Here is a 25070-nt window from a genome sequence, read left to right as displayed (position 1 = left end):
GTTGTTGTTGTTCTTCTTGTTGTTCTTGTTCTTTTTCTTCTTGTTCTTCTTCTTGTTCTTGTTCTTCTTGTTCTTGTTCTTGTTCTTCTTGTTCTTCTTCTTGTTCTTCTTTTCCTCCTCCTTCCTCTTCCTTCTCTTCCTCCTTCTTCCCCTTACTTTCATCTGAGAATTAGTCATTTAGAACAATAAATGATTGCATAGCTTGTAATTTTTCATTTGAGGATTATTTGTTCATACCTTTTTAAAAATCACTTAGCCAGGGCAGATAGTTGACAGTAGACAGAGAGCCAGGCCTGGAGCTGGGAGATCTTGAGTTCAAATCTCTCCTCAGGCACTTCCTAGCTGTGGGACTCAGGGCAAGTCACATTTGCCTAACCCTTGCCTTTCTATCTTAATAGTTGTTTCTAAGACAGAAAGGGAGGGTTTAAAAAAAGAAAATCAAATAAAGTGTAGCAGACTTAGCAACACAGTGTTGGGGGGGGGGGGGAAGATAATCGTTACTAATTGGGAGGGTAAGGAAAGGGCTTCAGGGAAGAAACTCAGCCCTCTAGAGAGGTCCTGCCCTGCCACGTCCATCTCATCCTCTCAACAGACCCCCTGAAGACATGCCAGGCAATCCGGATGGCCCATCGGGACCAGCACTCGGCACAAGCTCTTGCCGTTGCTCAGCGGCCTCTCGCTTGATCTCATGGGGAGTCGGGACAAGAAGGAAAAGCTCCCCCAGCCCACCCTTCACGTGCTAGTGTGGCTGATTCATTCGAGTCATCCAGGACCCCCAGATAGATAGCAGATAGATGGACAGGGCGTGGGGCTCAGGGGCGCCGCTGGTACCTGAGATAGAGGCAGCACAATGGCTACAGGTACGCCTTCCGGGGCACGCCCACAGCCGCAGCCGCCGCCGCAGCCGCAGATGGCCTCTCTGGCACTCAGCTTGGGGGTTTCCGTTCGCCAGTCCGTTCATTCATTCATTCACTAGCTGTCCCCCAGTCCCCGCTGCGAGCCAGGCATACTAACCTGTCCGGCAATGCTTGGAGCACGGTGGGCATAAGCACTCCAGAAATCGCCTTGTACAGTATCGAGTCACAAACGCCGACGATGTTGACCACTGTGGAGGATCCGAGCACAGGCAGCATGTGGGGGGGCATTCCTTGCCAAAAGTGCAGAAGAAAACTTTGAACCTGCAGTAGCCCAAAGCAGCCAGAAACAAAACCAAACAGCTGGTTAGCCAGGAACGGACCTGGGGCTGGCGTGGTCGGAGCTCCACCCAGGCTAAAGAGCCTGGGGGGGAGGGGGGGAGCCTGGGAGCAAGCTGCCCCCCTCCCTGCTGCCCAGAATCCCCATCTTGGGGTTACCCTTAGTGGGAAGCCTTTGTCTCTGCGGGAGGACTCTCTTAAAATGTAAATGTTACCTGCCAGGGCTAACACATTAACCTCATTAGCATTCTTTGTCATGGATTGGTTTAACAGATGAACTAATTAGGACACACAAGAAAGTCATTGATTAGGGGGTGAAGGGAGGCTTGGGGGAATTATTGGGTCGCATAGGGCCTTAGGCATGTAGATCCTAAGCTGGAAAGGACCTCGGAGGCCAACTAGTTGGATTCACTAATTTTACAGATGGGGAAACTGAGGGAAAGTAACCTGCCCAGAGTCAGACCGGTAATAACTAGCACTAACAGCTAATATTTTATTAAGCATTTCTTATGTGCCAGGCACTGCGCTAAAGCACCTTATAATTATTGTCTTATTTGATCCTCATGGAGGTAGAGGATATTATTACCCCCATTTTACAATGAGGAAACCAAGGCAAACAGTTTGTTGTGATAATAAATAAGTGACTTGTCCAGGGTCACACAGCTAGTAAAGTCTGATGAAGGATTTGAACTCATAAAAGTAAGTCTTCCTGATTCCAAACTCAACATTCTGTGCACTCTGGCACCCTCTAGCAGCATCTAAGTGTTGTTCATTTTGGTTATTTGGGTCATGTCAGATTCTTCAGGACCCCATTTGGGGTTTTCTTGGCAAAGATTCTGGAGTGGTTTGCTGTTTCCTTCTCCAGCTCATTTTACAGATGAAGAAACTGAGGCAAACAAGGTTGTAACTTGCTCAGGGTCACTCAGCTAGTGTCTGGAGTGGTTTGCCATTTCCTTCTCCAGCTCATTTTACAGATGAAGAAATGGAGGCAAACAGGGCTAAGTGACTTGCCCAGGGTCACACAGCTAGTAAGTGTCTGAGGCTGGATTTGAATTCAGGAAGATGAATCTTCCTGATTCTAAGCCAGGCACTCTATCCACTGCTACTGAGTAAGAAACAGATAAATTTAAACTCACATCCTAGTGGTCCTGCTTACTGCCTATATGATTCTGGGCACATCAGTTAGTCTCTCTGGGTCTCAGTTTTCTCTTCTTCAAAACAGTCATAATGAAAACAGTAGATGATCTGTCCATCTCACTGGACCACTCTGAGAGTCAAATAGGACGATGCTTGTGAAAGAGATTTTTAAGAGAGCACTGTTCCTGATAGAGTATCACCCAGGGCTGGAAGGGACATCATCTGGAGCAACCCTCTGGTTTTGCAGAGCCTGAGGTTCAGATGCACCTGGTAATTTGTCCAAAGGAACAGACCTGGGACTTGAATTCATAGCCTTGGATACTCGATGTAGCAATCTTCACTGTTCCAGTTTGCCATGTAAATAGTGTTTTTTCTAGTCCCTTCATCCCCCCCCCCCAGGCTCTGTCCCTGGCACAAACTCCAGCTGGGGCCACATTCTTCCCAGTACATGACTGAGGTAGGGTGGAGAAAGGACCCCGATGGGTGCCTCCTCAGCTGGAGGGGATGGCTGAGGGTCCTGGAAGGCAGAATCCCAGGAGCCCGTACAGGATAACTTTTCCCAGGCTGGTGAAAAAGGATCAATTTGTTTCAAGCCTCGGAACAGACTAAAACTAAAAATAGAAAACTTGCTGTGGCACTGCTCTGTATTACAGAGATGATGTCGATGATGACGATGATGACAAAAATAGCTTGGTTTGTGATTCGTAAAGATGTTGACATGTTATATCATTCGGTCCCCACAACAACCCTGTGATGTAGATACTATTATTGCTCCCATTTTAAATGTGAGGAAACTGAAGCAGACAGAAGTGAGGTGACTGACCCAAGGCCCACACAGCTAGAAAAATATCTGGGGTAGGATTTGGATGCAAGTCTCTCTGACTCTATGCCCACCCCCAAACCATCTTAGTCTTGTGCCAGTTCCCTCTGGGGCCACAGATCTGAGTCAGGGGATTCCTCATAAAGACTCTTTGATGGGGATTCCCTTGCTGCTCCGTAACTTTAGGCAGGTTCTCTAGGCTTCTGTTTATCCATATGTTAAATGGGAATGAATGTGCTGGTTATCCTGTCCTAAGAGAAGTCACAGGGTTCAAAGGAGATCTTGAAGCACTTTGAAAAAACAAAACAAAAGGCAAATGCAAGGTGATCTTATCATCTTCATCTTCTTCCTCTGCTCATTCTTCTCAGCTTCTTGATCATGCTGAGGATGTAAAAGGCACAGCAGAGAAGGGAGAATGAGCCACCATGGGGCATAGAAAAGGGAAAGGGCTTTTGTTGTCTTAGCTTGGCAGATAGAGAGATCTCTCCCTCTCCTGGGATCATCAAGTCCAATGCCCTCATTTTAGAGGATGAAAACTGGAATGAGGAAGACCTGAATTCAAATCCAGCCTCAGACACTTTCTAGCTGTGTGACCCTAGGCAAGTCATCTTGTTTTTCTAGAATAATTTCCTTCATCTGTAAAATGAAATGGTTTAACTCAAAAAAACCCTAGAGTTCTTTCCATTTGTAAAGCTACTATTCTACAGAGAAAGAAACCGAGGTTCAAAGAAAGAAAGGAACTTGTGCAAGGACACAGAGTCAAGGAAGTGGCAGAACTGGGATTCAAACCCAGGACCTGATGACTCTAGAGGTAGCAACTTCCCCACTGAGTAGGGAAGGCTCCCTTTGGAACCAGGCATAGAGGTAATGGCTGTATCCAGTTGAACCTCCTAGCTCAAGCCATCTACTAGAGAATTTAGGGTACCAGATCACAAGAAGAGGGCTGGCTAGTTAATCTTGGGTCTGACCAGCTTCTCGAAGGCATTGAGCAGAGCTTATGGTGAGAGTGAACGTGGACAAAAAACCCAACCCAACCCAACCCAACCCAACCCAGTAGAGGCTGGGCAGCTGTAGAACTTAGAGGGCTGGGATCTGGGTCTCTCTTCCTTCCTGCCAGATGTCTATCTTGGTCCAGAGTCAAAGCTTCAGGCTTCCCCCATGCCCTCACTGAGCGCTCTCCGGAATCAGAAGGGTAAGCAATCATGAAACTGTGGTCAGATCCAGTTTAAAACTGCCTATCCTAACGGTGCCAGATGAGCTCACTCCCTCGAGAAGGGGGTACCCCGTGGCGGGCCTGGACCCAGTAGTGCCATCTTCAAATAGACAAAGTAACTCATTATGTCCTATTGGGCCAATATTTTAATATAAGGAGAGAGAATAAAAGGCAGGAAAACGAAAGGAGATTCAGTCTTGGCATTGAAAAGCCTCTGTTATCCCAAAGGAAATTTTAATATGCTTGTCTGAAATGCCATCCAAACATCCTTCCAGAGGAACTCAAAGAAACCACACACACCCGGTCTCATAAAAGTGAAGGCATTCCTGTCTAAAGAAAACCTCCCCCCTGGGCTAAAAGCCCCCTGAAGGGGGGGAATTCCATTTCAGGGAAGATAATGTGGGTAATAAAAAGACAAGGGCTGGGAAAGCAGTGGGCCCTGATGGACAAGATGCCAAGGATGGCCACACAATGCCCCACCGACCTCAGAAGAATGTAAGTTTCTTTCCAGGGTAGCGTCCCTTTTCCCACCACTGAGTGTGAGAGCCCAAAGCTTCCCCAGAAGCACAAAGACCCCTGGGAAGGCTCCATCCTCTCATTGCCCAGCATCCCCTCCTCCCTGACACCCTCCAAGACTAGGTGTAACCCACAGAGGAGGTGGGCTAAAAGGATTCCATGCTTCACCTGCTGGAAAAACTCTCCCTTCACTCTTTTAAAAATGTTTAACCCTCACTTTCTGTCTACCAAGTGCTGGTTCCAAGGCATAAGCAATTGGTAAGAAGTGACTTGCCCAGCGATGAAGGGTCTGGCTCTCTACCCACTGATCCTCCTGGCTGCCCTTCTCCCTTCACTCTGAAGTGGTTGGTCTCAGGGGTTATTTTTCCAGTGTGAAAAGGAATTCTTTATTCTCTTTGCCTATTTTGAGTTAACACTTTGTTATCCAGTAAGTGACTGGTGAATTCTCTTACTTGATAACAAAGTGTTCAAAGGACTTTGGAATTCCCAAAGGGATCTTTGAATAATCTAGTGAATACACTTAAATGGGGGAAGTAATATGGAAGAGCCAGTCTTGGGAGTCAGAGGAGTTGGATTCAAATTTTGGCCCTGTTTCCTCCTCCCTGTGTGACCTTAGCCTTCATTTTTATGGATCTCCCTGTTTTCATCAATAAAATGAGAAGTTGGACTCCATGGCCTCTAAAGACCCTTGTAGTTCTCAATTTAGGTTCCTATAAATGAAAGACCGCCATTTTGTCTACTATTGTGGTAAGACCACTCTTCATAAGAACTCCCTCTTATCTAGGCTCTACTCCTTGTTTAGGCCAGTCAAATCCAAAAAACACCAACTTTTCCCAGTGAATACTCTAGTAAGAGGGTTCTTATATATGGCAAACATTTCTCCTGTTTTCTGTCTCTATGAATAAGCATTTTGATATATTAGTTACAAACCCCTCCACTTCTTAAAGGAAGCTGGACGGCACAGTGGATAGAGTGCAAAGTCTGGAGTCAGGAAGACCTGAGTTCAAATCTGGTATCAGATACTTCCTAGATGTATGACCCTGGGCAAGTTCACTTAACCCCTGTTTACCTTAGTTCTTCATCTCTAAAATGGGCTGGAGAAAGAAATGGCAAATCATTCCAGTATTTATGCCAAGAAAACCCCAAATGGGGCCACGGAGAGCAGGACACAATTGAAACAATTCAACACCACCACCATCCCTTCTTGATCCTCTGACTATGACCAAAACTGGGTTCCCCAATGAAAGTAACAGAAAGGAAGGTACCCTTAAAATGCATCAAGTCTCTCTCCACTGTTGAGTGTCTGTTATTATTTTTTGAGTGAATAAAATTGCCTTGCAACACAAGATTGGATCATTTCTGGACCTACCTCATCAAAGTTGGCTCTTATTACAGTGTCCAGTATCCTCTGACAATGGGTTCTGTACATCATGATGAAGGTCGAAACCTGAGGCACAAACACAAGGTGGCTGTTAGATGGTTTTTTTAGCTCCCAGACCATTCCCCTTTGGAAAGCACAGCCTCCTTCCTCCTGGGCTGACAGATGGTACGAAAAGGTGAAGACAAAAAGTAGGTGTTGAAGACAGACACCATCTGTGGGACCCTTGGCCAGATTCAATTTCTTCATTGATAAACGGAAGGCATCTGCTTTTCCCCAGATCTCAGAGATCAGCTTTTAGATTTTCTTCTTAGATCAGGAGCTCCAGAAGCCCAAGGATCTGGGGCCCAAATGGGCGATTTCTCTACATGTTCAAACAATAGACTAAAACAAATTTCCCAATGGTCATTTTGGGATGGGGAGGGGGAATGAAAATCTCTGCCATGGACAGGAGTGTGGCCCACTAGACAAAAGACTGGCTCTGGATTCAGGAAGAGCTGAACTCAGGTCCCTCTGACACATGCCATCTGTGTGGCTACTTGCAAATCTCTTTTCAGGGCTCCAGGTACTCTTTAGGTTTATAAATTTCAGATGAGATTCTGGTCTACATCAAAGGAGGAATTTCCCACTGGAAATTCCCTACACTAATGAAATCATAGGTCTGGACTTTTTAAAAAGAGCTTATTGACTCCCCTCTATAGATTGCAGGTCATTCATTATCTGTGTGAAGATGTGATGTAGACTGTAAAAAATACAAAATGGGTGGCTCAGTGGATGGAGAGCCAGACCTAGAGATGGGAGGTCCAGGGTCAAAATCGGACCTAAGAACCTTCCTAGGTTGGGAAGGTCCCTTCCTATCCTTGGGAAATAGTTTCCTTCTTTGGAAAATCAGGAACTTGGACTAGTTGGTGGTAAAATTTTTTTTAATTAAAAAAATTTTAATTAGAATTTTTAAATTTAAATTTAAAATTTTTTTAAATTAAAATTTTTTAAAATCTCAGATTATTTTTCCTGATCTCCCAATTTCTTGTCAGCTATTCCTACTAAATGAAGCTGTATCCCTGGGGGGGATGATTAAAAAACTGTCTCCTAAATTCTGCAAAATGAGCAATGAACACAGTGATATCACAGAGAAGTTGATTTTTAGAAATAGAGCTTAACCGGGATAAATCAACCCAAGAATCATCTGTGATTTCTAGAGTCTTTTAAAAGTCAAATTGTGATTTCATTGATAGCGGACCTCTGAATGAAGAAATGCACCTGCTCTACAAGAGATTGTCTGAAGGGGGGGCAGCTAAGTAGCACAGTGCATGCATACAGTGCCAGTCCTGGAGATGAGAGGTTCTGGGTTCGAATGTGACCTTAGATACTTCCTAGATATAAGACTCAGTGCAAGTCACTTAACTTAGATTGCCTAGCCCTTATCACTCTCCTGTCTTAGAATTGATATTAGGGGAGAGGGAGACAGCAAGAGAGAGAGAGAAAGAGAGAGAGACAGAGAGAGAGAGAGAGACAGAGAGAGAGAGAGAGAGAGAGAGAGAGAGAGAGAGAGAGAGAGAGAGACAGAGAGAGAGAGACAGGGAGAGAGAGAGAGAGACAGAGAGAGAGAGACAGAGAGAGACAGAGGGAGACAGAGGGAGACAGAGAGACAGAGAAAGGAGAGACAGAGACAGAGATGAAGATAGGAGACAGACAGAGACAGATGATTAAGATTTTTTGGGACATTGAAAAATCCAATGATTGGCTGAAGGTTCCAAAGGCAGAGCTTGCCTGCCTCCAAGGCTAGCTTTTGAATCATTATGCACACTACTGTGGTCTTCAGCACCCCCTCTGGCTTCTTCCCAGATTTTAGAACTAGAGGCTGAAACTTGGAAAACCAAAAGGGTGATCAGTTGCAGAACACTTTGGTGTTTGTTTGTTTTTTGACCCTTACCTTCCATCCCAAAATCAATACCATGTATTGGTTTCAAGACAGAAGAATGGTAAAGGAGAGGCAATGGACTTGCCTAAGGCCATGCAGCTAGGAAGTGTCTGAATCCAGATTTGCACCCCTTATTTCCTTTAAAAAGTGCTGCAAGACCCAGCATTTTACATCCAGCTTACAAGGATGTTGTAGAAAGATCACTGGATTTGGGGTCTGGTGGGACCTGGGTTTGGATCCCAGCTCTGGCATTTATTAACCAGACAAATGAGCCTTCCTTCATGCCAGCTTCCTTATCCATAGAATGGGAATCAGAGATCTCAAGCTGGAAGGGACCTTTTCCAATTTCATTCCCTCATTTTATACCTGAGGAAACTGAGGTCCAGGGAAGTTAAGTGATTTGTCTACAGTCATACAAGGAGGAAGCATCAGAGGCAGAATTTGAACCCAGGGACTCTGACTGTAGAGCCAGTATGGATGACCTATGCTTTTGACCTTGTACATATTTTTGTGAGGAAAAAGCATAGTGAAGATTAAAGCACTGCAGAAATTGGAATTGTTCTACTTTAGGAGCAGCTGGAGATACTGCTTCCCTAAGGAGATGGGCTTGATCACAGAAATGGAGAGTTTATTCCTGAAGGTATCTACTGCATTATCTAGTCCATACATGGGTTCTAAACTAGTTACCACACTGCCTAGCAATCCCTTTGCCGTGCCCCCCCCCCTTCAAAAGGGAAAAGCAACTCTGGAGGGACTTGGGACCACTATGAGCTCTCACCTCTACTTTCTATCCTACACATTTGAGTATGTCACCACCTCATCTCTGGATGCTTGTTTGCGTGTTTCTCAGCTCCCCCAAGCTTTGGGAAATGACCATCCCAGAGTTCTCTCCCTGATGCAGTTCCTGTTGCCTAGATCTTTGGGGGGAAATTCCAAAGCTCATAGTCTCATGGGAAGTGGTCTGGGGAGACAGCCCAGTGAGTCCTCAGCCAGTACTAGGTTGCATGTCAAAGACTTCTTTATTTTTCTCCTCCTCCTATTTTTTTTAACCGTTACCTTCAGTCTTAGAATTAGTACTGTTTATTGCTTCCAAGGCAGAAGAGTAGTAAGGGCTAGCCAATGGGGGTTAAGTGACTTGCCCAGGGTCACCCAGCTAGGAAGTGTCTGAGGCTAGATTTGAATCCAGGACCTCCCATCTCTAGGCCTCTAGACCCAGATTCCTCCTTCTAAATCGTAAATCCCTCAAGGGCAGGGATTGGGTCTTTGTCTTCACTGTATCATCAGTTCCTAAAATGTCTTTGCAGGGTCTTGTAATATAATAGATGCTTGGTATATGTAGATTTGTTGAAAAGCATGTCTGATGCACTGGGTCCTTCCCACATGGAATGGTACTCTTTGACCTTTTGTGGTCATCAGACAGCAGTTAGAGTTTAAATGGACTCTTTTGCAATGAGGCATAAGGGAGGGAGGAAGGGAAAGAGAGACAGAGAAGCAGATGGAGACAGAGAGACAGATGCACAGAGACACAGAGAAAGAAAGAGAGGAAAGGAAGAAGAGAAAAATAGAAAAGAGGGAGGGGGAAAAGAGAAACAGAGACTGAGAAAGAGATGAGGAAAGAAGAGAGAGAGAAACACACAGTCAGAGACAGAAGGAAGAGAAAAGGAAGAAGAGACAAAAAGTAGAGACAGAGATAGAGATATAAAAGAGACAGAGAGAGGGAAGAGGAAAGAAAGAGAAATAGAGATGATGGAGACACAAAAAGACAGAGGGAGAAAGGAGGAAAGGAAGGAGAGAGAGAAACACAGTGAGAGACAGAGAGAGAAACAGGAGGAGAAACAGAAGAAGAGACAAAGAATAGAGATGCAAAGAAAGAAAGAAAAATAGAAGAGACAAAGAGAGGGATGAGGAAAGACAGAGAAATGGAGACATAGATGTACAGAGAGACACAAAGACACACAGAGAAGAGGAAAATAAGGAAAGAAATAGAGAGGGAAAGACAGAGAAATATTCCAATATGGTTACCCACCTTCTCCTCTGGCAGACTGGCAGGCAGATTCAGGTCCTTGACGTTGGGGAACTCAGGCAGCAAGGTGCCCAGCTTGGACCTGGGGGAGTATGCCACTGTCTGCTTGCTCACTTCTTTCTTCCCTGACTCGCTGACCCAAGCAGCTCCTTTCTTTGAATACATCACATCATAATACTGAGAGCTTTCTTTCACAGCAATGCCATAGTAGTGGTACCTGGAACATAGAAGCAAGAATTCAAGTATTCCAACATCAAACCGACTTAATCTCCTTGTGGGCAGCCACTGCAGCAGAGTTCACCTGAGCACACAGCAGACACTTAACAAATACTTGCTAAATTGAAATGAGTTGAAAATAGTGCAGGAAAAAAAGGGTTGAATTTGTAATTTAAGGACCTGAGTTCAAATCCAGATGTGTCCATAATACCTTTGGGTGAGACACTTAATTTTTTTGGTTTCAGTTTCCTGTTTTGTCAAATAAAAGGTTCTACTATCATATGACCTTTGAGGCTCCTTCCAGTCTCAAAATTAGGATCCTATGTCTTCTCTGGGTCTCAGTTTCCTTATCTATGACATGAGGGGCTTGGGCCAAATGATCTCCTAGCCCTCTCCCAGCCCTAGATCTAGGGTCCTAGGTAATGTGAAGCAAGTTGGTTGGAACATGGTTCAGGACATTTGGGGTCAGTTAATGTAATGTATTGAAGGTTTTCCAGCTCTCAGCTCCGTTCCCAGTTGTAAATAATGCTAGGAAAAAATAACCCAACTAGCTTCTTTTCCCAACCTCACTATCTATCTTAGTATCAACTCTAAGACAAAAGAGCATCAAGAGCTAAGCAGTCAGGGTTAAGTAACTAGGCAATAGGGGGTAAGTGACTAGCCCAGGGTCACACAGCTAGAAAGTGCCTGAGGATAGATTTGAACCCAGGTCCTCCTGACTCCAGATCTGGTGCTCTATCCATTGTGCTACTTAGCTGTTCCCCCAAATAGCATCTCAAGGAGAAAAAAGTGAAAATTGAATCTTTTTTTTTAAAGCCCTTACCTCCTACCTTAGAATCAATACCATGTATTGGTTCCAAGGCAGAAGAGTGGTAAGGGCTAGGCAATGGGGGTCAAGTGACTTGCCCAGGAGGCCAGATTTGAACCCAGGACCTCCCATCTCTAGGTCTGGCTCTCCATACACTGAGTTACCCTGAGAATTGAATCTCTGCTACCATAGGATGTGGGCATGGACATTTCCCATTGGTACCTGGCTGGCCATCTTCCATGGCTTGTTGACCAGATAGCCCAGACTTATAGCAGGCCTTCCCAGTCAGACAGGAGGAGCAGGCTTGCTAAGTAGTTTTCATGTGACTTATCTTGCACATTTGGGGAGCCAATATGTACCATTCTTTAGGAGTCATATTTAAAATAAGCTGGAAGAGACCCTCTCATCCAACCTCCTTACAGATGAGGAAATTGAGGCCCCGAATCCCCCAGGTGGTAAGTTTGAATCCAGGTCTTCTGACTCCAGAGCCTGTGCTGTTTCCACTACGCCAGGAGCGAGGAGTCCACGGTTCTAGCCCGGGCTCTCTCCGCTATTCATCTATGAGCGGCAGGCAGATGTGTCTCTTCTGAATACCTCTGTTTCCTTACCTATGAAATGAGGGGACAGGGCTAGGGGGTCCCTGAGATCCTTCCTGGCTCTGATGTCCTATCGTTCTCCATTTGAAAGGGGTTTGGTAATGGCCTTGCCACTGGACATTCGGCCGAAGCCTGAGCCTAGAGAGGGGGCATGACATGGAACATGGCGGAGGGCCTGGAGGGGTCTGTTCTCTGTCCAGCATACCCAAGAAGTCGGGCTGGGCAAGCAGACCAAAGGGCCTTGACTTTTCACTGCACTCGGCCAACGCCAGGACAGGGAAGTCGAGTCTCTTAGCTGAAGTTTCTCCCAGGTCTAAGGAGCTGGTCCCCAGCCTCTCTGCCAGTGATTGCTTTGGAGACCTTCATGGAGAGACTCACCTTCCCTTTTGGGTTTCGTTCTCTCCAGTTGAATACTAATAAGAGGGATGATAGGAACTGCTCTTATTACATGGGAGGAAGCTGGATAAAATAATGGCCAGAGGCTCATTGTGGCCCATGGAAAAGACCCTCCTGCGTTTAAGGCAGCCGAGGGCAGGGACCATCACGTTGCTGCCTCTGCACTCGGCCTTCCAAACAGCAGGCACTCAATGGAGTCTTCTTGAGGCTGGACTGACGGTAGGACTTTCCAAGCCAGATATTAGAGTCTCCTGTGGTCAGGCTGCAAAGAGCCCCTCAGGCTCTGGTGGAGGGACATTGGAGAGGACAGAGAAGGGCAGAGAAAGTGTTTTTGAGACCGTAGCATCACCCGTGCTGGGCTCTTTCCTGTCCATTGTGCCTCGGGATCGCCATCAGCCTGCAGAACATCCCACTGCGGGAAATTCTCCTCAAGGGAGCCTATAGGAGGTCAAGAAGTGTGTTTCCTTTGCCCTTGGCGTCCCAGCACCTAGGACAGTGCCTTATGCAAACTAGATACCTACAGAAAATGGTTTGGGTTTGGTTTTTAACCCTTGCCTTCTGGATTAGAATGAGTACTGTTATTGGTTTCCAGGCAGAAGAGTGGTAAGGGCTGCCCCTCAAAAGCTTGTTGAATAGAATTGTATTGAAATAGAGTGCCAGACCTAAATTGGGAGGCAGTGGGTTCTAATCCAGCCTCAGATGCTTCCTAGCTGTGTGACCCTGGACAAGTCACTTAATCCCCTTCTATCTTAGAGTTGTTATCAAGACAGAAAGTAAGGAAGGGATTTTCTAAAAAAGAAATGACTATATAAGAACAAGAAAGTAGACCCCCAGGGAGGGCCACCCAGGTCCCCAGACTCCCTCGGGCTTTACTGCTCTGCACACAGAGGTCTCCCTCCTGTCAGTGTAGCCAGCCCCATGGTATAAAGGCCAGTGTAGAAATACCAGCTCAGAAGGCTGGGCTGGTTTGCTTCCAAAGGCTGGGCAAGGGTGAGAGAGCCTGGTGCCCTCATCAAGATTTCTGGCAATTGCTGGTACCCTGTCAGTGGTCCCTGTCTTGATTAGGGTAAGACCAAATCACATATGACTTATCCTTTGGAGGTCACGCTGCCCTACTAAGCCTTCTCCCTCAAGCTGCTCCCACATTCATTCCATTGGCCACTCATCTAACCGGGAGAGCCATATTCTCCCAGGACCATGGAAATCGGTCGAGAGTTTCCATCTACAAGTTTGCAGCACCCTCCAAAGTGCAGGTCTGAGAAGAGATCTTTCAACAGCAGCCTTCAGGACAGTGCCAGACCCCAAGGAGACGCCTGCTCAGTGCTCACTGATTGACTGACTGTCCTCCTTGCTGAATTTATCACCTCACACAGAGGTGCTGCCAAGAGAATTCTCAGTGCTGATCACATAGGACTTTGAAAGCAGATACAGCCAGCTGTCCAGCCTATGGCTCTGAGGGCAAAGTACCCTGCCAGCAGGCACAGGGCAAGCTTCCTTTGCTTTACAGGATGGGGTGCTTTGCTCCCCTCCACTGTCCAGCCAACCTTCCCGGCTCCTTCATTCTGTAGTAACTAGAGATGACTTCTCACATCCTTTCCAACTCAGAGGCACTCTGATTCTAGGCTTTAAGGATGATTCCTGGAGGACTTCCAAATTGTGGGGGGAATTACCAGAGCCAGGGAATCTGGATTCATGGTTTACTTACTACCTCTCTAGCTTCCTCGTCTGTAAAATGGGGGGAGTGGTGGTCACTAGGTGACTCAGCAGATAGAAATCCACATCTACACATGGGGGGTCTTGGGTTCAAAACTGGCCTCAGACACTTAACCTCCATTGCCTAACCCTCACCACTCTTCTACCTTGGTGCAAATAACAGTATCAATTCTAAGATGGAAGGTAAAGGGTTAAATATAAAATGAAGAGAATGGTCTGGATGACTTCTGGGTCCTTGCCATTCCAGGTCTGGTTCTAGGTCTTGGTTTAAGTCCTGATTCTGTCCACTAATTAGTCATGTGACACTGAATAGGATTTCTCTATTGGTCTCAGTTTCCTCCTTTATAAAACAAGGGGATTAAATTAGTCAGCTTCAGATGGGTCTTCTAGATTTAGTTCCCTGTGATATAGTTTCAACATTGAGGAGATGAATGGCTCTTCTCCCAAACACCTCCTTGGGGGTCTTCTTACCCTCAATGCTGAGAAGAGGTCTGGGTTTGGAACCAGGATGACCTGAGTTCCAGTCTTCCCTAGGACACACACTGGCTGGGTGAGCCTGGGTGAGTTCCTCAGTGTCTCTTTGCACCAGGCAACTCTTGGACGATGCTCCATTTCAGAGAAGGAGCCAATCTGCATAAGAGCTGCCACATCCCCCATTAAGGAGGTTTTTACCAACAAAACACCAGGCAAAGCTTTCTCTATGGTGCCCAGGACAGTGTTACATCCTGAGTAAGTGTGTGAGAGATACCTGTTAGATGGAAATCTATTGAACTCGAATAACTTAGGGTACTTACTTTGACTGGCCTCGAGTTCCGAGTCTTCTTGTCGTTAACTGTGGAAACTGTTGTCTTATGATCTGAAAACCAAGACATCAACTAGTCATCCATTTGAACATGGAGAAAGCACACTTATACATGTATACATGAATGTGTATGTGTCTATAGACACACAAAGCATTGCTTATGGATGTGTGAATGTCTATATGTATATGTATATGGATACCTACATATGTGCATTTTATGGACATAGGTGTGTGTGTGTGTATATATATATATTTTTTATATACACCATATATGTGTGGATATCTTGTGTATATGTGTACCTCTACAAATGGGTTGCTCTTGGGCATGTGCACATGCAAATATACATGTTGCATATATGTCGTATTCACATATAAATACCCATTGGTGTGTGCATATACACACATTTGCTTATGGCTATGTGTATTGTTTGTGTGTGTATTGTGCATATATGTATATATCCATAAATATCCATATGCTCCTGTATTTCTATGTATACACATTACACACATGTGTGCTTTATGGATATATGCATGTACACATACATATATGATATCTATTAGTATGTTTTACACATATATACTGTATACTTACAGCATGTATATACATGTGTATTATGTATACATGTGTTCACATTTGAATAGTACACATGTATATATAAATGTGTGCTTATGGGCACATGTGCATGTGTTTATGCACATGTGTATATTGGGTGCATATATGTATACATCCATGCATACCTATATGTGTAGTGTGTACATATGATATACATGCTTATGGATGTGCATCTGTATACAGGTTAATATGTATATATATAATTACTTGTGTATATATGTATGTTTTAGATATACATATATAGATACCATTTTGCTTATATGTATATATGTACCTATATACATATACATGGTACTTATGGATGCATGCATGTGTATTTTATATATAGAGAGATGACTATATGTGTATCCATATACATATATGTGTGTCTGTGGCTGTATATGTGTATATATTTATACTATATGTGCATACAAATATGTCTACACATGGTTATTGTGTACACACATACACATGTGTGCACGTGTGTCATATAGATCCACAACCTTTCCATGTCTTTCCATGTATGTGTATGTTTCCATACATGCCTTACCTGGGCTTGCCTATATGTATGCAAAGCACACAATGAAGTCAATCAATGGTTCTCAACTTTTTTGACTTTGAGACCCCTTTAGGATTTTAGACATCCCTGTAGACCCGCCTCCCAAAGGGCTTTTGCTTATGTGGATTGTATCGATTGGTATTTCCCACATTAGAAATGAAAATATCTTATGACTGCTAGAAAAAGAGTTTTGGGCTTGCTGAGCGTGAGAACCTCAGGTCTCTGATTCCCAGGCCCAGAGTAGGTGAATTGGGAGAGGAAATCTCCACGCCGAGAGTTGCCTTGACCAATGAATTCAAAGATTTAGGTAAAAAAAAAAGGGGGAGAGTCAGAGCATAAATCTGGATGGATTTCAGGGGAAGAGCATGGGGATGGGAAGACCTGTTGGAAGACTCCAGCCAAGTGCAGAGAAGTCTTATTAAGGGCTTGCACTAGGGAGGTGGCCATGGAGAAAGAGAGGAAGGGAACATGGGAAAGAACCCAGCACTTTGGCAGATGATGCCTGGGAACCTTCTGCTTCCCTGAGACTCCAACATCCATTTCTACCAAGGGTAACCATAGAAAGAGACCAGGAAAGATTAAGGGAGGCAGATTGGGCACATATGAGGTGGACAAGAAGTATTCATGCATGAGTAGCACATTTGAAAGGTATTAGCCAAATTAGCCAATCAAAGTCATTTCTGGTGTTGGCGATCTGATCTCACCGCTTGTAGCCTAAGTATCAAAGGTCATTATTTAAGGCAGAAAGGAAGAAAAGACCCAGAGGAGCCACTATCAGCCCCTTTCCCTCAACCTCCCCTCCTGGGGCTACTTGCAGCCTTTCCCCTTGGGAGCTAATAGCAGACTCCCAACGTTGAAGGCACCACCAGGAGTCCAGGGTTTCCAGGTGCCCATGCCTTGCCTTCTCTGTTCTCTGGGATGCCTCTTTCCCCAGCTCAGTTTCTATGACTATCCTTTCCTTGGGCTGCTTCTCAAGCCCCTATCCTGGCTCTGACACTTACTGCCAGGGGACCTTGCACAGAGCAGAGGGTCAGGGGATGAGGGGGGCAGAGATGCTTGGAGAACTTCTATTTCAAATCTCATTTCATGGATAAAGTCTTCTGAGCAGTGAAGACTCCCGGTGACTTGCCTCAAATAGACAGGAGTAGTAATTAGTAGACCAGTCATTCAGTCTCAGGTCTCTGGCATTCACTCCCAGCTTTCTTTCCCTTCTCCTGGGCTTTCCTCAACCTTGCAGAGCCTCAGTTTCCTCAACTAAAAGTGGAGATAATGCTGGCACTACCTCCTTGATAAAGGTGTCCTAAAGAAGGAGCTTTGTAAATATCCCAGCACTGCGGAAAGTGGGAGCTGTCACTATTAGCCCTTTCTTTGGATACAGATCTTCTTCCTCAAGGAAAAACAGCATATTGAAATTCTCTCCCTCCCCAACTGGTGCTTGCTCAAATAATCCCCAAGTATCGAAGGGCCTCCCAGGTGCCAGGCACTAGACTGTTGGGTGCTGACATAGTGCAGTGTGAAGGCGGAGCACTGAAAGGGACAGGGGAGCCCAGATTTAGCAGAGAACTAGAATGAGAAGCTGCAGCACCTTTGACCCATGAGATTTTTACAATTGGGATGAACCAGTCAGAATCTGTCCCTTTGGACTTTGCAGTATCTGGACCTAGACCTACGAATTCAGCCTTTATCAGGGAGAATCTCAATCCTAATAATAATAATAATAAATTTAGGGAAGTACTGGCGAAGACTTAAAAAGCTGCTCTCCAGACAAAAGAAAGTGCACAATGCACACTTTTAAACTTACTCTGCATTATTAATGTTTTCTCCATCACTTTCTTAATTAGCCTGGACAATCAACGAAGCAATCAAGCAAACCCCGATCTGTAGCATTTGCTGATTTCTGAGGCCCCACTGAAAATCCAAGAATCAGCTCTCAGTAGCCAGTCCAAGCCCCAGCATTTGTCCAGTCCTTTACATCTTCCAAAGTATTTCAAATACCAGTAAGAGCCATGAGATTACCACACTAACAGCTCAGTCTGGGGAAAATTAACTTCGATTTGAACCCCCAGATGTTCCCCCAAACTGGACCAATTAAACTCCAGCAATAACTTCTTGGAAAATAATTTCGAATGAGAGAGCGCCTCCCTGCCTTCACTTTAGAGGTGGGGAATCATGGATGTGGAACACTGCATGTACTACATTGTCATATACAGTTGCTAGGTTAGTCAATTTTGCTGATTTGCTGCTTTCTCTTCCTTTTTTATTCTCTCCTAAGGAATGGCTTTCTGAATTGGGTCAATGGAAGAGATAAATTTGGAAATGAAGGTGAGATTAAAAATTAAAGATAATAATGAAAATATTTAATTAAAAAGCAAAGACAGGGTGGATGCAGAGTTGGGAAAGGGGAGTTTATGATGCCTTCAGGATGAGTTATCCATGACCTGTAGATGGATAGAGCAGTGGAAAAACTCCATCATCTCCTCCCTTCATTAAACCAATGGGACTAAGGAGCCAAAGTCTATGATGAGAGATTGAGAGAGGTATAGCAGGGAGAGAATTCCTGTGCCTTTTTGGTTATTTCTAACTTATTTAATAGGTTGTTTTTATTATTCTATGTCTGGCAAAGATGTGTGGCCAAGATTCTCCATTTCCTATACAGTGCAATCTTAAGGCCATGTCCCTGGGACTACCTTGCACTCAGATTGGCAAACTTTCACACACCCTATCATCCCTTGCTAGCCCTTCTTTATTTGTCATCTTGCTTCCATGAGAATATAAAAATTCCTTGAGGGCGAGCTTGCTTGACTTTGTATACTCAGAGTTTAAGTCTATGCCTGGCACCTAGACTGTGTTTAATAAATGCTTATCTTTCTATTTATGTTTTGAGAATACACTTCACTCAAAGGGAGGGTAAAGAGAATGATGCCTATGTGCCAGGCACTAGAGGTATCCATGGATGTATGTTGAATCACCAAAGAGCAATGAAGAGTGCCATGGTGGGCACAGCTGCAACATATCACCAATAATAACTTATTAGTGAGAAATGTTAATAAGTTGTTGCCCAGGAAATATGGGTCTGGAAAAGTAGCTGGGCCAAGAGCAAGAAATAAGAGGTGGCCACCCATTGAGGGAAGGTCTCCAGGGCACTGGACCAGCCCTCTATGGAGGACTTTTGGGAAGTCATGGGCAAGAATAACATAGAGTGAGGTTGAGGATAGGGTGTGATCTGCACTCTTGGAGGGAGAGAATACTCAACCGATGATCTCATAGATTCAAGAATGCAAGCATGTGCCCTTGGAAAAGTCCCTTTTATCTCCATGGGCCTCAGTTTCCCCATCAGTAAAATGAAGGAGGTAGACGAGATGATCCCTTTCAGCTATAGATTCATAATCTCAGCTAATGTCCTTTCTAACTCAAAAATTTTTATCCTATGAGTTTATGAATTCTCTCATATTCTTCAAGAACAATGTGCCCACGTCTTAGCCTAGGGCATGTCAGTTTCCCTCCTTGTGCCTCAGTTTCCTCATCTGTAAAATGAGGGAGTTAGATGGGTACCCCATGTTTAAATCTATGGTTCTATGATCTATGATTCTATGACCATAAAGTGAGAATAAGAGATCAAATGCCGAATTGGCAGGATCCAAATTAATGAACTGCTACCATATGTGGGAAGAAATAATACAACACAACACATACACACATGCGGACACACACACCAGTAACAACAATGGCCTCTGAAGCCATCTAGGATAGCTTTCTGGAAGGCTATAGGATAAATCATAGGCTCACAAGATAGTCAATTTTGAACTAGAAGGGCCATTAACTGGGATCAAATATCTCAGGGACCTCAGATACCATCTTTTTTTTTTAACCCTTACTTTCCGTCTTATTCACAACTCTGAGACAGAGGGGCCTGGGATAGGTTATTAGGGTTAAGTGACTCAACCAGAATCACACAGTTAGGAAGTGTCTGAAGTCAGATTTGAACCCAGGTACTCCCAACTCCATAACTGGAGCTCTATCCACTATACCACCTAGCTACCCTTTCAGACACCATCTATTGAGTAAATCCAGAGAATCAGGCTCTTTGAGTCAATTGATCGCACTCTCCTCTCTAGAACACATACCTCAGCTTTATGAGAAGTACAGATTTGTAGTCAGGGATTTGGGGGTTCTGAATTTATAGTCAAAAGTTTGGGGTTCAAATCCTGCCTCTGAAATTTATTAGCTATGTGATCTATGGCAAACCACTGCCCCATCTGTGTCATAAAATCCTCATCCATAAAATGGGTAGATCTTTTCTGAGGTCCCTTTCAGCCCTAAACGTACAATCTTATGGGGTTTGTGCCCATCAGGAAAAAAAAAAACTACAGAGGGCAGGAAAAAGAAAGAAAGAAAGAAACTACAGAGGACAGCTAATTTTAAATAAAAATTCCAAAGTCAGGAAGTTTGTCCTTTATAGTTGGGGGGAGGAGAGGAAAAGAGCCATCTGCATGAAATTCTGGCCCAGTGGAGGTCAAGACTTTTCCTCCCAGAGCGAAAGAGAGAGTTGTGTCCCAGTCAGTCAGCTCCTCCTCCTTCCAAGTGATGACAACAACAACAAAAAAGGCTATGGAAAATGAACTTTATTTTTTATTTCATGATTAATAAGAGCGTCTCCTAAAATGGTACCCCTCCTGCTCCCCGGCTCACAGACTTGTCTCTGGTTCCGAAAGCCCATGGTACTTTGGTTTCAGGCCCCCAAACACAGTGGTGTCATTCCAGAAGTGAGGGCCAAACTCAGCAAACAGCTCAGCGCCTTTGTGGGGCTGTGAGAGTCCAGCCTGGCCATTTGATAAATGAGCAGACAGCTAGGCAGTTCTCCCTTTCTTGTTTTGTGTGGGCTCAATGAAGCCTGCCTAAAGAACACCACATGCTGTCCCAGCAACTGATCTAACATTCCCCAACATCTCAGCCTTCCAAATTCCCTTTAATTACGGGTTAATCCCACCCCTCTCCCTTTCAGCCTCTAGAGACAGGGCTAGGGGCTCCACAGGGCTGTGGGAAAAATAGGGCCCCGCTGAAGTTCTGCGAGCTGAGGCTATTGGAAGGGAGCTTTTCTGAGCTGGAGGAGGGAAGAAGGGAAGGAGGGAGGAAGGGGCTCTTGTTCTTGCTATGCCAGCCTAGACTCAGCTGGGTTGGCTGCCTTATCTGAATTGAGGGAAATTGGCATCGGGAGCCCACCTCGATTCAGTCAAGAAGAGGAGCATTGCGAAGTGATCCCCACAAAAGCATTAGTTTGTACAGTCACATGAGCCTTGTCCCTGCAAGTGGTCACCTCAGGAGGCTGTATGCTAATTCTGTTATGCTCCTAACCTGAAACCTTTCCAGAATGGCCCTTGGAGCTCCTTTATAAACCACACAAGAAAGCCCATTTCCTTAAAATGGATTTCTGTGTGGCCAGGAGCCATTTTGTTTCTGACTTGGTATCTATGGGATCCAGAATCACATCTGGCGCATAGTAGGACTTTAATAAATGCTCATTAAGAGTCCAGTCCCTTTTGCACATTCTTTGTAGACACTTCTCTGAATACCTGAGGTTTCCCCTATAGTCTGTGAGCTCTTTGAGGGGCGAGGTCTTTCTGGTTTTGTCTCAGAATCTGCAGCACTCAATACAATATGGAGTAGATAGTAGGTGTCTATGAGTTCATTCAGAATGATTTATTCTTCAAGAATTTCACAGGAAGGGGCAGCTGGGTAGCTCAGTGGATTGAGAGCCAGTCCTAGAGACGGGGAGGTCCTAGGTTCAAATCTGGCCTCAGCCACTTCCTAGCTGTGTGACCCTGGGCAAGTCACTTGACCCCCATTGCCTAGCCCTTACCACTCTTCTGCCTTGGAGCCAATACACAATAATGACTCCAAGATGGAAGGTCAGGGTTTAAAAAAAAAAAAGAATTTCACAGGATCCTAGACTCTTCAGAGGTCCTTCCTCTAATCTGACCCAAACCTAAATGAAAATGTCCTCTATTACCATCAGCCAGCCAGTCCTTGCCAAAATATCTCTAGGGAGGGAGAACGGTCAGTCTCTAGACTTTTGGACAGCTCTGATTGTTAGGAGTACTTTTCCTGACCATAAAGGCTGAATTCACATCTTAGCTACTTTCTCCCTAAGAATTTAGGCTCCTGGAAAATGAGACTCTTGTTTTCCTTGGAAATCCCAGTACTCTCCCCTAGCGCCTGGCACTTTTATAAGTGTTCGTTGACTACATAATGGTCCAGTAATAGCCCTCTCTACATTTTCCACTCGACACTCTTTTGGACTTGTTTAGAAGGCTCCATCATGCCCCCCAGGAATCTCATCATTGGGAAATCTCATCATCCTGCAAGAGCCAATCAGCTTTGGTACTTTGCTCCTCATTACTACTCTCTGCTGGCCACTGGACTCTTCCCCTTTAGTGGAGGTTTTGGAGATCATGGTTCTGTCCTCTGGTCAGAGGGACTGAAGTTCTAGATAAGGTGTGAGTCCCAAGGTTGACTGGATCTTGCAGGACAATTTCTCGATGATGGGGTTCCAGGAAGAATTATAGGTGGGGTGGTTCAAAAAAGCCTGTAACAGTGCAGAATGGGAAATGAAGAGAAGGCTATTCCAAGATCAGCTCTCCAAGGACAAGCAGTATAAATTAAGTTCCCTCTTCCAGTCCTTCTCTGATATTTGTGCAGTCAACTCCTCTCCCAAATGGGATCTCTAACTTACTTATCAAAATCATTCATTTGATTTGTCCCTACATGACTTTTAACCATTTCAAGAAAACAATGGCAAGTTAGAGGACCTTTTTCCATCACTGAGATGTATAGGAAGATATCTTTGACCTTGAAGAGAATTCCTAAAAAGGATCTTGAACCTATGGCTGGAAGAAACTTTAGAGGCCATCTAGTGTAACCCCTTCACCTTAAAAATGGGAAAACAGAGGTCTAGAGAGGTAAGCTGACATAGGACTGCTAAGTCACAGATTCAGAGCCTAAAGTCTAAGTCCTTAGTCAACATTCTGTCCAAACAGAACATTTTCTTGAGGCCAAGAGAGGGAAGGGTTATACCCAACGTTGCAATGTAGCCATATTAGGAGGTGAAGCTTAGTCCTCAGAGTTCTCTCCATGACACCAAGCTGAGCTGGTCAATTATTCTGAGCAAATCAGTCTTAATGACACCCGTATCTAGTTTCCCAGCCGGATTCCTCTGGAGAGGTCCATTCGCATTTGGAAGTTGAAGTTCTGAATTACTTGTTTCAAAGTCTTGCCTCCTCTCTTGGGAGGTGTCCTTTGCATTTGAAGCATTTCTTGGGAAGGGAAAACACAGTGTTTCAAGGGACATGAAAAGCATCTCTGCTAGCATTCTCCTCTGGTGTGTGTGGAGCGGGACACATAGCAAGTATGAAGGTAGTCCTGGGTTTCCTAGGGTAAGCGTGCTGGAACATGCTCTGAGCAGACCTCGTCATCTTGGAAAGCCTTTGAGTACTGACCCAGAGATAGACTTTGGGTCTACTGCCCAAGGACCCATTTGGGCAAGTCCAGAGTAGCCACCCACCAGGAATGCCACAGAGGGATGGGGTTTTTTGCCATAACAACTCATGAAGGGCCTTAGAACACATGGTGGAAACCTAGGATCCACATTGGTGGAGACAGTGCCCACAACAAAAAAAACCAGATACAAATTGCTGAAGTATTGAGGGTAAGGCAACCATGGAAAGGGGGTTAATTTTTTCCACCTTTTAACAAATATTTAGAACAATAGCAAAACAAATAACAATGATCAGGGCCTTCCACTTTGGAGCCCAAACATTTAACAAATCTCACATACCAGACTTATCATGTTCCTTCTGGCAGCATCCTCAGCCTTGCCTTTCAGAAGGAGAAAAAAGGCAATTAAATCTGGTGCCATCTGGCACTGAGCCAAGACTGCCTCATGCCATACATACACGGCGTGCTTATCAAATGTACAGATGACAGAAAGTAGGGAGGCACGGCTGACACTCTGGGTGATAGAACCAGGACTCCAGAAGAGATCTTGGCAGGCTGGAGCACTAAACCCAAACGAATGAGAGGAAGCAAATGGGGACAAATGGAAAGGCTTGATCTTAGGTTCATGAAATCAATTTCTCAAGAACAAGATGGAGAGGGGAAAACTAGGTAGCTCAGTGGATTGAAAGTCAGGACTGGAGTTGGAAAGGACATGGGTTCAAAACTGGCCTTAGCCACTTCCTAGCTCTGGTAAAGTCATTTAACCTTGACTGCCTAGCCCTTGACACTCTTCTGTCTTAGAACTGATACTAAGACAGTAGGTAAGGATCTTTTTGGAAGAAAGACAGAGGGAAGTCCAGATAAGCTGTTCATCTGGAATAGACCACAAATCGAGACAAGTTGACAGTGTGATATAGCAGCCATGAGAACTACCTCCCTGAGAGGATGAAGAAAGGTGGAATGTCCAAGACAAGGGAAGTTCTGGTTGCCCTGCATTCCCACCCTGGCCAATTCATATCTAGAGCATTTGGGAAATAAACTTGATAGCATCTAGAAAAGGGTAGCTTGGATCCTGAAGAGCCTTGAAATTGGCAGAGGTAGATGAGTAGAGGGAAATCAGAAAACACAGCCTGGAGAAGAGAAGAGTTCAGGGGAACACAACAGCCATCCTCTGTATTTGAAGGGTTCGTGTGTTGAAGAGAGATGAGAATTGTCAGAGTGGTCCCAGTGGACAGAACCAAAAATAATGACTGGATATTGTAAAGAAGCAGATTTGAACTAGATGTCAGGGGAAAGTTCTCTACAGTGAGAACTGTCCCAAAGTGAAATAGGCAATCTGAGAATCTTGGGAAATCTGAGCTCCCTGTCTTTGAAGGTCTTCAGGCAAATACCCCAGGATCACCACCTATCCATGTGTGCCCTGGGGATTTGGAAGATCCTGAGCCAAAGGTGGCTCTTGATAACTACTTTGTATAGAGGAGTGATGGCAAACCTATGGCCCAAGTGCCAAAAATGGCACACAGAGCTCTCTCTGTGGGCAGGCAGCTGCCCTCCCACCTCCAAGTTTGTTACTAGAAAGGCAAAAGGACTCCAGTGGAGTTGCTCCCCTACCCTTCTCCACTGTGCCTAAGGACATTCCTCAAGTCCCCCACTCCTCTGCCCAGTAGCCCCATAGGAGCACAAAGGGGGGTAAGAT

At 44.9% G+C, this 25070-nt stretch overlaps 1 protein-coding gene across 1 annotated transcript in view; it reads right to left on the bottom strand.

Annotated features, from left to right (window-relative positions):
• Window positions 1–25070, bottom strand: part of RFX4 (regulatory factor X4) — a 134497-nt gene that overhangs the window by 51347 nt on the left and 58080 nt on the right. The window contains 4 exon segments of the mRNA XM_056800637.1: window positions 1015–1178; window positions 6249–6326; window positions 10205–10418; window positions 14725–14786. Of these exon segments, the coding sequence (XP_056656615.1) occupies window positions 1015–1178; window positions 6249–6326; window positions 10205–10418; window positions 14725–14786 (518 nt within the window).

The sequence above is a fragment of the Monodelphis domestica genome, chromosome 5 (genome assembly GCF_027887165.1).
Source record: "Monodelphis domestica isolate mMonDom1 chromosome 5, mMonDom1.pri, whole genome shotgun sequence".
NCBI classification, from domain to species: Eukaryota; Metazoa; Chordata; class Mammalia; order Didelphimorphia; family Didelphidae; genus Monodelphis; species Monodelphis domestica.
Note: the sequence above shows the minus strand (reverse complement) of the source record. Positions and strands in the feature narration are given on the sequence as shown.